Raw genomic sequence first — 11,063 nt, 5'->3', positions numbered from 1 at the left:
CCGTAGCCAAAATAGAGTTGCCGATCGGTTGGCCAACTATAGCCGCTCCGAGAGAACTACTGCTGTGTGGTTAAACTCGGTTCCACCTTGTATTGAGGATTTGTGGCCTCTCGACTGTAACACTATAAATTTGCAATAAAAACTCCCTTTATCCTGCAAAAAAAAAGAAATGTTATTGATAGGAAGCAAAAATAAGTTCCACAGGATTAAAGTTCGCCACAATCAATAACAAAATTTTCTTCGTATGGAAGCAAAACTGGTAATTTTGGAAACACTTTATTACTTAATAATAAGGAAGCACACTACATGGCGTGGAATCTCATTTTCCTGGAGTTGTTATTAGTTTCCTTAAATCCGAAATTTATTTCCTAAAAAGCCGGGACTGAATCAGTTAACAGTTAATAGCGTATTAATTTGTACGAGGAAACACTTAATTAAGGAACGGAATAGCTAATCTCGCGCCAGATCGGACACCATCTTGCTTCTTATCCAACGATATAGGACTAGTCTAATGGATGCATATTATCTGTAATCTGATGGCTAGTAGTTCCTTTTTATACATGTGAAATTTGATGTGCCTTATGCTTATACAACCAGTAAAAATCTCTAAAATATTTGTGGAAGAAGAAGAGTAAAAATCTTTAAAAGTGCCCGTGGCACGGACGGTCTACTAGTAGTTTCAAGATTCGTGCCGCAGTGCTCACTCGCATCCCTCCCCCCGCGTCCCTCTTCCGGACCCGGCACCAACCCCCCGTTCCAAATCCCACCACCCCACCGCCGTCGCCTCCTCCTCGGCGGCGAGCCGCCGCCGCCACCACCACCACCTCCTCCCCATCTCCACCAGCCCTCGCATAAACCCCGAGCCGTCGCCTCCTCCACCCCCTGCCCGCACGCCCACCCGCGCATCGGGCTGCAGCTAGGGTTTCATGCGCTCCGCGGCCGCCACAGCCGCCGATGTCGCACCCCGGCAAGTTTGTATCCGTTAACCTCAACCGATCGTACGGCCAGTCCGCCCAATCCCAAAGTGGCGGCCGCCCCTCCCGCCCCGCTGCCCCCTCTGCCGGCGGCGGCGGCGGCGGCATGGTGGTGCTTTCCCGCGGTCGCGGCTCCTCCTCTATGGCCAAGCCGCAGCAGCCCAAGCTCTCCGTACCGCCGCCTCTGAACCTCCCCTCGCTCCGCAAGGAACACGAGCGCTTTGAGGGCGCGACCGCCACTGCAGGCGGTGGGGTCGCCTCAGCCCCGCCCCGATCCGGCGGGGCCGTGGCTGGGTGGACGAAGCCTGCTCCGGCATCCGAGAAGCCACTGGGCTCGATACCGGCTCCTAGTGGCGTTTCCAGGCCCCCGTCGTATGGATTCCAGGAGAAAGCTGTCGTCTTGCGGGGCGAGGACTTCCCTTCTCTTAAAGCAGCGGTGGCGCCACCACCTCCGCCACCCGTGCAGCATCGCCAGAAAGACCTTTATGGGGCTCAAGCCGCCATGCCGGAGACACAGCCGATGTCCCTGGGCATGCGACCACATGTGATGCCCTCGCGTGGTGCTGAGCCCTTGGCTTCTGGTGGCGTCACAGGTACTGGTCTCCATGGTTCAGTGGAGAAAGTGCAAACTCATGATTTGGGGCCGCTGCCACTGGTGCGGCTTAGGTATGATGCTGATTGGGCTGATGATGAGCGTGATACAGTGCTGAGTCTCCCAGATCGCGACAGTAAAGAGAGGGGATTTGGTAGGATTGAGACCATGGTTCCAGGGTGCGGCCTTTATGGCGCGACAATGGAGCACTTAAAAAATGAGTCCTGGGGGAGAGATTCCATTGCTCCCAATAAAGAGGGCGGGCAAGATGGTTTGTGGCGATCTCCTATGCCAAGCCACAATGTGGAGAAGACAGATGGTCGTCCTTACAGTGCAGGCAAAGGAAGCGGACAATTACTTTACCATGAAGGCATTACTAATGGTGCCTCCAAGGATTTGTGCAATACTAGTAAGGATCCTGCTGTGCGAGCCTATGGACAGATGGGGACTGAACTGCATGGAAGTGCACATGTTGGGGAAACTGCAGGTGAATGTTACAATGATAATTCTAATAACTGGTACAGAGGGAAGTCTTTCCAGAATAATCCTGTTTCCAAGGTGATGCCATATCTTGGTAATAAGGGACCTTTAGTTAATGAGCTGGGAACAAAATTTGGCAGGGATAAGTGGCTCGCTGGAGTCCCTGTAAGGCCTTTAGTTGAGCATACCGGTTTTGATAGCATTTCTGCCGTTAGTTTCAGTTCAATAAAGAAGAAAAAAGAAACAACCAAACCATCAGATTTCCATGATCCAGTAAGGGAGTCATTTGAGGCTGAGCTTGATAGGATCTTGAGGGTACAAGAGCAAGAGAGACAGCGGGTAGTGGAAGAACAGGCCAGAGCCAGAGAAATCGCTCGGAAACAAGATGATGAGAGGGAGAAGCTGATAAGAGAGGAGGAGGAAAGGCGGCGGTTGGTGGAAGAAGAGGCAAGACAGGCTGTTTGGCAAGCCGAGCAAGAGACGCTGGAAGCTGCCAGAAGAGTTGAGGAGCAGAGAATTGCTAGGGAGGAAGAGAAGACGAGGTTTGCTGTGGAGGAGGAGCGGCGTAGAGAAGCCGCACGTCAAAAGCTCCTGGAATTAGAGGCAAGGATTGCTAGACGGCGAGCCGAATCAAACATGAGCGATGGAAATCTTACTTCAGCTGCCAATGATGAACAAACACTTGGAGCCTTGAAAGATAGAGATGTGTCACGGTACAATAATGCTGGTGAAAGACATGATATTAGCAGACTGGGTGAGCGCATCAATACCTCCATGTCATCGGTGGCTTCCAGTCTCAACCGGTACAGTGATACAGTTCCAAGGGCGCTCAACACTATGGGAGATGGGCACTCAGGCTTGGTTGATAGAGAACACGCGTACCACAGTGCAAGGGCTGCATTTGAAGACCAAGAAAATCTACATTACAGTCCACGGCGCGACACTTTGGGTACTAAGAGGGGAAGCTTCCCTAAAAAGGATTCTTATGATGGATTTCGGCCATCGTTAGTCGGGCCATCTTCGAGAGACCAAATCAATGATTCACCATGGGCACTGGAAGATTACAGTCAAGGAAGAGTTCCAAGGTGGGATGCACCGAGGGAGAATAACTGTTTTGACAAGCAGTCTGAATTTGACACTCATTTTTTTAACAGTGATAGGTTTGGAGATGCTACATGGCTGCCTAGTGGTTCCTACGGAAGCCCCAATGCTCAACAAGGAGAGAGAATGTTCCAGAACTCCGAGGCTAATGATTTCTCCTCTTTTACAAAATCCTGCTACCCTATGCGGCAACCACGTGTACCCCCACCACCTGTTGTGACCTCAATGCATGGAAGTGCAATTAGTGCTTCTATTCAACGTGCCAATTCATCTTTCATTCATGATGTAATGAGAGAGAGTTCCAGTAGAGATGATGAACAAACTATGCACTGCCAATATGGTAGTGCAAACCAAGAGGTATCCCGCCAGCATGGGACACCTGCTGAAGACATTGTTGTCAATGAGCAGCAAAATGGGGATAGGGCGAGCCCTGTCTTGGGCTCACAATCTTCTCTTTCTGTTTCAAGCCCTCCTAGGTCACCTCCACATGTTTCCCATGACGAGATGGATGTGTCTGGTGATTCGCCTGCACTGCCAACTTCTGCTGATGGTGATCGTACTGTGGTATCTGATAATGACCAAGCAGCTTCAACTTTAGATGCAGCAAACATTAGCAGAATCGCTACCTCAAGCATGGCTTCTCACATGGAGGATGATGAATGGCCAAGTGAACACAATGAATCCAAGCAAAAACAGTATGTGTATGATGAGGAAGGCAATAGCCACCAAGAAGATGAAATCAATGATGGCGATGGTGATACTCTTGACTTGGCTAATGAGTTCACAGACGTGCATCTTGACTTGGATGATGAGTTTGCAGATGAACATAATACAACTGCAGAAACGGAACCAGTTATACTTGGATTTGATCAGGGTGTACAGGTTGAAATTCCCCTGAACAGTGAGCTTGAATTAACTTCTGTGAAGAGCACAGAACTGGAAGTTGGTGTTCACTCGGGCGTCTTGGAGCAAGAGTTGAGATGTGGTTCAGTTGATCCTTGTGACCTTGTTACGCTTCAAGACTTAGCTCTTGATCAAACAAATGCCTTGACCGATGCATCCAATGTTGATCCATCCGGTAGCACAGCTGTGTCAAGTTCCAAGTTACCTCAGGCATCTTTTGCCCCCCCTATTGATTCATCAACATCAGCAGTAATTGACCAGAATGAAGTTCCTGTTAGTCTGCAGGTCGGTTTGTTTTCCAGGTCATCTTTAATACCAACTCCGGTTCGAGCCATTCAGATTGGCTCCATACAGATGCCAATCCATCTCCACAATCAGATTAACCCATCCCTGGCTCAACTGCTCCCTTCATCGGCTCCTTTATTCAAGTTTGGTCAGTTGAGGCATGTCCGCCCTATTGCCCAGAATGTTCGACCACATTCTCAGGCAGTGCCCTCCATTCAGGCCCCCGCACCAACTCCACATATATCGAAACAGAATGCTTCGAGTGGTATACCTAATGAGATGGATCCAAATGCAAACCAGAATACCCCTAGAGAATCAAATTTGCATCAGCGCAATGAATCTGAAATCAACCGGATGGCTGATTTAAATGAATTTCACAGCCAATTAGACAGAACTTCAATTGAACAAAATGCATCTTTCGGACTTTCAAAAGGTGATTCTCAGAGGAATAATGATCTCTCCTCAAAGCGGAATCACAAATCTTCTTTCAATAACACAGAATCTTCTCAAGTTGGTTCATATGGGAAAGCCTTGAGTGGCCTAAAGGCAGGCGCTGTATCTGGTGGAAGTGGGAGAAGATACGGTTATGCTGTTAAAGAATCTAATATGGGATCAACAGGCTCAGCTGTTGAACCTTTTCATAAAGATTCCAGAGGATTCCAGAGAAGGTCTCGTAGGAACATAAGAAGAACTGAATTTAGAGTGCGGACAAATGTTGAGAAGAATGAAACCCTAGCTTCTGAGTGCCACAATGAGCAGAATGAGAATCCGGTTCCCAATGGATTGGCAAGGGAGATCCTGGTGAGAAATGTGAACAGAAAGGAAGGTACAAATGATGCAAGTGATATTAATGGAGCAGATTCTTCATCTATATCTGCTCATCATTATAGTAAAACAGAGAGAATTGCACAGAAGGCTCCATCTTATGACAGGTCTCATTGTGGGTACAAGAAATCTAGAGCAGGTGGTATCCCCGAGGGAGACGCTAATACCTCGTTACATGCTGGAGTTGTACTCATCGTTAGGCAGCAAGGCGTTGAAATGCCTGTTGATGCAGATGGTTTCATTGAAGTCAGGTCCAAGAAGCAGATCATGAGTGTCAGGAGAGAGCAGAGGGAGAAAGAAAATAGATCCAAAATAAGGATGGCAAAGGTGCCAAGTTATCATCCTTTACATTGGTGCCTTGTATGTATTTATCTTCCTGAAATTAATGCTTTCGTGTTTGTTGAACCAGGCTCCCCGCAAGCAGCATCAAATGTCTCTACACAGTTCTAGCAGTTCAAGTATTTATAAGGGGACAGTTTCTTTGGGTGGGGAACCTGCGAAGAAAGTTTCTTCGGGTTCTGTCCTTGCAGTTGAAGGAAGGGTCCTTGATCATGCCGAACCATCATCTTCATTCATGGGTGATACAGCTTCAATGGCACCCATAGGGCGGCCACCTTCAGCTAACACAGGACCTCGTGCAAACTACCATGCAAAGAAGTATGTAGCATTGTATCTTAGTTATGTTTATGCTATTTAACTAGGATTCTTATTTAGAACCTTGTTCAAAAACTCTCTTGCAGGCCTATCCGAAGCCAGGCAACCTCCGACTTGATAACTTCTAGTGCCGCAACAAAGCTTGTGGCATGCTTATCAGAAAGCAATAATAAAACATCGTCCATTGGCACTCCATTTAACATGGGCAACTGGGATAGTTCACAAACGAACCAGCAGGTAGATTGCTTTGGCAAGGTTTTTTTTGTCCCTATGTGCAGATCATTATTCAAAACAGTACGAAGTGCCTTGGGTGCCTTGGGGGACCTTCATTTTGTGTTTCTGCTGACTTCATCTTCTCTGTGCCAAGTTAATGTGGACAGTCCTGTGCTGCTTATATATTCTGCAGGCAACAGCACTTTATATCCAAAGCAGATAGTTTCAGTTTCCCTTCATAAATGATGGGAAGTGAGCTAGCACTATACAATAAAATAACCTACATTGCGAAATTTCTGCATGTCAGTGAAGTCATGTTATTTTGGATCGGGCACTCATCCTAACTTTGTGCTGGGTGGCCCATGCTATACATGTACTTAATATTTGGACATTGATGTTATCTCCAAGATAGAAATCTAACTTCTACTTTTCGTTATTATACACTATTAAAATAGAAACTACGGTCATGTCCACGTGTTGCAGCTTGAATAGTAAGTTGATACTTTTGATATATTTTAAAATCAAGTAACCCTGTATGTATATGTACAATCATGCCTTTAATTGTTCAAAGATATTTTGTTTCCGAAATGGTTTGAATGTCTTTTCTCAAGGTGAACCTCTCTTCTAACACTCTGAAAGCAAAAGTAACTTATAATGAACAGTGTGTGTATGACAATTACTGAAACATATATAATGTATAATTTTTAGTATAGTTATGGGATGACTTTTTTTAATACTACTAAATGATCAGAACTTTCAGTGCCTTAATAGCTAGCAGATTATTGAATCATAGAAATGGTGAATGCATCTTTGTAGAAATAGTAGCGTGTGAATTTATGTCGGTAGCACAAACAGAATGGTTATAATCTACTATTTCTGCTCACATCAAATCATGATCACTCACATCATAATCACAATATTCACTGTTTCGCTAAGAAACCAGAAAATTATGTTTTTGGATGCACCCAAAGAATGGAAAATATGATCAATGCTTTAGATAGCACATGTACTACTAAGCAATTATCCACTCTGATGTGGCGAACTCATACATATAAATGAATGTCCATGCTTGTTATTTCCTGGAGCACGCGGCGGTGGTTTGTATGTTCTGATCAACGCAGTCTTTCAGTGCACGAACCAACCAATTGTTTTGCAATGTCTTTTAAGTTCACTGTTTGCACCGCACTCACAAAGCACAAGTGCAGTAAATAGGAAATCTTAAACAAGTTTAGAAAAAAGGAAAGCTTAACTAGTTTATGAATGGAATTTAGCAGTGACTTGGCTTAATGAGATTACTGTGTCAGTAGTCAATTTTAGAATAAGAGATATAATGAATTAATGGTACGGAAATATATTGCATTAATATGATTTCATTGCGACAAACCTGAATAATTGTATATATTTTAGTGTTCAAGTGATTGGAAGTTTGGCCATGCATTCTAGTGCGGCATCTATTTAATAATGGAGGGAGTATTGATTTTCTTAACAAATATTGTGGTTCTACATGTACTTCTGAGTTTTCAGGCAACAATTGGCACATTTATCTTTTAAAGACGAGTTGTTTCTAACTCTGGATGTCTTACAATTCTGTGCTTGTATAGCTTCTGACAACTTGTGCCCATGCTAGGTTATGCCATTAACTCAAATTCAACTTGAGGAAGCAATGAAACCAGCAAAGTTTGAACAAGGAGGTTCTGGCTTTCCTTTGGAGTCCAATAATGCTCTATCTCCTACAGTAACCATGGACATGGCATACACATCATCTGCTAGCCCTATCAATTCTCTTTTGGCTGGGGAGAAGATTCAGTTTGGTAAGCACATCATGGTCTGTATTATTAGTATCGTACAATGCTTCCAGCAGCTTCATTGATGATGAAATAATTACAATGCTCAGGGGCAGTTACCTCGCCAACCGTACTGGCTCCCATCACCCGAACAATTTCAAATGGGCTTGGTGCTCCAGGTTCATCTTGGGCTGAAATGACGATTGACCGAAATTTGCCTGGTGATAACAGTAGTGCTGCTGTTTTGTTCGATAAGGAGAAGGCTACTACTAAAGATCAATGTCCAAACTCAGAGGAGGTTGAAGCTCAAGCTGAGGCTGAAGCAGCTGCTTCTGCTGTGGCTGTTGCAGCTATTTGTACTGATGAGGCAGTTGGAACTGCAGCTTCTGCTTCAGACAAAAATAGCTTTAGCAGTAAGGATCTCACTCGGTTAACAGCCGGAGGTATGATCTTCTGGTTGTTGATTATTTTATTTAAAAATTACCTTTTAGATGCACCTGTATTTATAGAGCTTAATAAAACTTAAGCAGGGGCAATAACAGGTCAACCTGGTCAATCATCTGGAGAGGAGCCACTGACGGTTGCTCTTCCAGCAGACCTGTCAGTTGACACTCCGTCAATGTCCCTGTGGCCTTCTTTACCAAGCCCACAGGTGCCAGGGCCAACGCTTTCTCAGTTCCCCATTGCACAGCCGTCTCACGTCTCTTGTTTCGAGATGAACACAATGTTAGGAGCACATCCTTTTGCATTTGGGCGAAGTGATGAATCTGCCGGCACTTTGGGTCAACAGCCTCAAAGAAGCAACGCTTTGCCTTCAGCACAGTTGGGTGCTTGGCCATCTATGGTGGATTCATTTTATCGTCCCCCTACTGGATTCGCTGGTCCTTTCATTAGCCCTGGAGGAATCCCAGGCGTGCAAGGTCCTCCACATATGGTGGTCTACAACCACTTTGCCCCACTTGGGCAATTTGGTCAAATGGGGCTTGGTTTTATGGGAGCCACTTACATTCCTGGTGACAAGCAGCCTGATTGGAAGCAAAACCAAGGACCTTCTGTTGGCGTCAGCCAGAGTGATCCAAACAACCAAAATGTGCTACCTGGTCAAGTAACCTCACCCAGTTTTCCTACTCAAGTGCCACATCTACGTGCAACTTCTATCATGCCAATCCCATCCCCGCTGACAATGTTTGACATGGCTTCATTCCAGGTATGCAATAGTTGGTTCAGATAACATGTTTAGAGAATCAAATTGGTTCATGCTTATGTGTTTGGATATCCATTTCATTATCAGAAGGGTGATTAGTTTGTGTTATAGGATCAGAAAGAGCAATCTCTCTCTCTCTCTCTCTGATGTGCATAACCTCATATGCATGAAACAGTTGGAGGCACTTTGTGGCAGCATTTACTATACTCCCTCCCTTCCAAAATATAAGGTGTATTAGTTTTTTCAGAAGTCAAACATTTGCATATTTCACCAAATTTTTAGAAAAAAGTATCAATATCTGCAAAACCATGTTTGTGTCATTAGATCCATCAAGAGAAGTATTTCATATTTTACTTATTTTGTACTGTAGATGTTGATATTTTCTTCTATAATCTTAGTCAAACATACATATGTTTGACTGGCACGAAAACTGATGCACCTTATATTCTTGAATCTAGGTAGTAGCTCGGATTTGTTAGCCTTTTCCAGTATGTGCCCGGGGTGTAGGGTTGACACATTATTATTGACGATGTGCACTGTTTTTTCTCTCTTCGAAATGGAGGCATAAGATTTGCCTCATCTATAGAGGATAGAGTTTGTTACAAGTGACCCCCCACAAAACAAATGACCCTAGTTTCTTCGCCCCGGCGGTGATCCGAAGGTTGGCCTCGCTCATGACGTGGACATCGTAGCTGTTCTGCTTCGGAAGCATTGCATCTGTTTGTGCTTTTCTCTAGGGCAGCTTTAATTTATGTTCATACAATTGCTTGCCATTGCCAGTTTCAAATAAAATCATTGTATTTTTTAGGAGAGCCCCCAAGGTATATTTTCTATGATCATTGTATATTGAACTAAATAACCTGGTTACAAACAATTTTCTGTTATGTTTTGTGCCACAAGATTTTCTCTGTTTGCATTTTAACTAACTTCATGACTATTATTCCAGTCATCTGCGAAAATACAGGTGCAACCTTGTTGGCCACGTGTGCCTATGCACTCTGTCCCGTTGTCAGTGCAACTGCAACAGCATCCAATAGATGGTATAGCAGCATCACAGTATGTTGATAATGTGGTAATTGACAAGTCAAGTACAAATGGGCGGTTCCAGGAGCCCTCAACATCAGATAGCAACAAGAGTTTCCCAAGTATAGCTGCCTCCCAGTCGTCGGATGTTAAACAGCCAGCCTCAAGCAGTTCAGATGCTCGAACTGCTGAGCCTTCATTTGTCCAGAAAGGTGTGATCGGCAGTGAAGTCCCAAATAGCAACCCCAAGTCTGGTCAAGTTGCCAAGATGCCCCCGAAGCCACACCAGTCTTCATTACCATCGGATCAACAGTTCAAACATCCAGTTAATAATAATCAGGATCGTCCGGCCAGGGTTACCCAAAGGGCTGGAACTGTGAATGAATGGCAACGTCGGTCAGGACATCCAGGGAGGAGCTCTGGTTCCGACAAGAAATATGGCACTGGTAGGATGAAGCAGATCTATGTTGCCAAATCGTCATCAACAAGTAGCCAGGCCCCATCAAGCTAAGAGCAGATATTCTTTCGGCCCAATTTTCTGTCGATGAGATTCATGTTTTATTTGGTAATTATAGCATGTGCCCGTTATTTATTGTTGCTTCATTTTCGTGCATGGAGCAGTTTGCCCCCTCTTTGAAGCAATATAGCGTCATACCTGGATAAATTTTGCAGCTCACCAAAGCTGAGTTGTGCATGTCGACGATGTTCTATCTGAACTTTTAGGGCAACTCCAGCGCGGTGCATCAAAACGCCCTAGGTCTCAACACTTTGCCATCTAACGCTGTGCATCAAATGTCCATGGATTGGTTCGGATGTTTGAATATCCACAAATGTTTGAATATCCACAAAATGGCATCAAACCTAGGTACACTAGTAAAATGCCCGTGCGTTGCCATGTGCATTTTAAAAATCTCACTGGTTCATCATGATCATGTTCTACTGGAAAAACATTTTAAAAATCTCACTGGTTCATCATGATCATGTTCTACTGGAAAAAAACATCTCATGTTTATAGATATATGATA

At 44.7% G+C, this 11,063-nt stretch overlaps 1 protein-coding gene across 2 annotated transcripts; it reads left to right on the top strand.

Moving 5' to 3' along the window:
- The first annotated feature begins 677 nt into the window (after positions 1 to 677).
- Positions 678 to 10,736, top strand: LOC109757722 (uncharacterized). Of its 2 annotated transcripts, none has more exons than XM_020316551.4 (7): positions 678 to 5,487; positions 5,570 to 5,817; positions 5,901 to 6,051; positions 7,655 to 7,838; positions 7,922 to 8,254; positions 8,354 to 9,018; positions 9,962 to 10,736. In XM_020316551.4, the coding sequence occupies exons 1-7, from the start codon at positions 955 to 957 to the stop codon at positions 10,547 to 10,549; spliced, it is 6,702 nt and encodes a 2,233-aa protein (XP_020172140.1). In that variant the 5' UTR covers positions 678 to 954; the 3' UTR covers positions 10,550 to 10,736. The 2 variants fall into 2 exon arrangements, with proteins under 2 accessions (XP_020172140.1, XP_020172138.1); XM_020316549.4 differs by having other exon boundaries at positions 8,342 to 9,018.
- The last annotated feature ends 327 nt before the right edge of the window (positions 10,737 to 11,063 follow it).

The sequence above is a fragment of the Aegilops tauschii genome, chromosome 4 (assembly GCF_002575655.3).
Source record: "Aegilops tauschii subsp. strangulata cultivar AL8/78 chromosome 4, Aet v6.0, whole genome shotgun sequence".
NCBI classification, from domain to species: domain Eukaryota; kingdom Viridiplantae; phylum Streptophyta; class Magnoliopsida; order Poales; family Poaceae; genus Aegilops; species Aegilops tauschii.
Note: the sequence above shows the minus strand (reverse complement) of the source record. Positions and strands in the feature narration are given on the sequence as shown.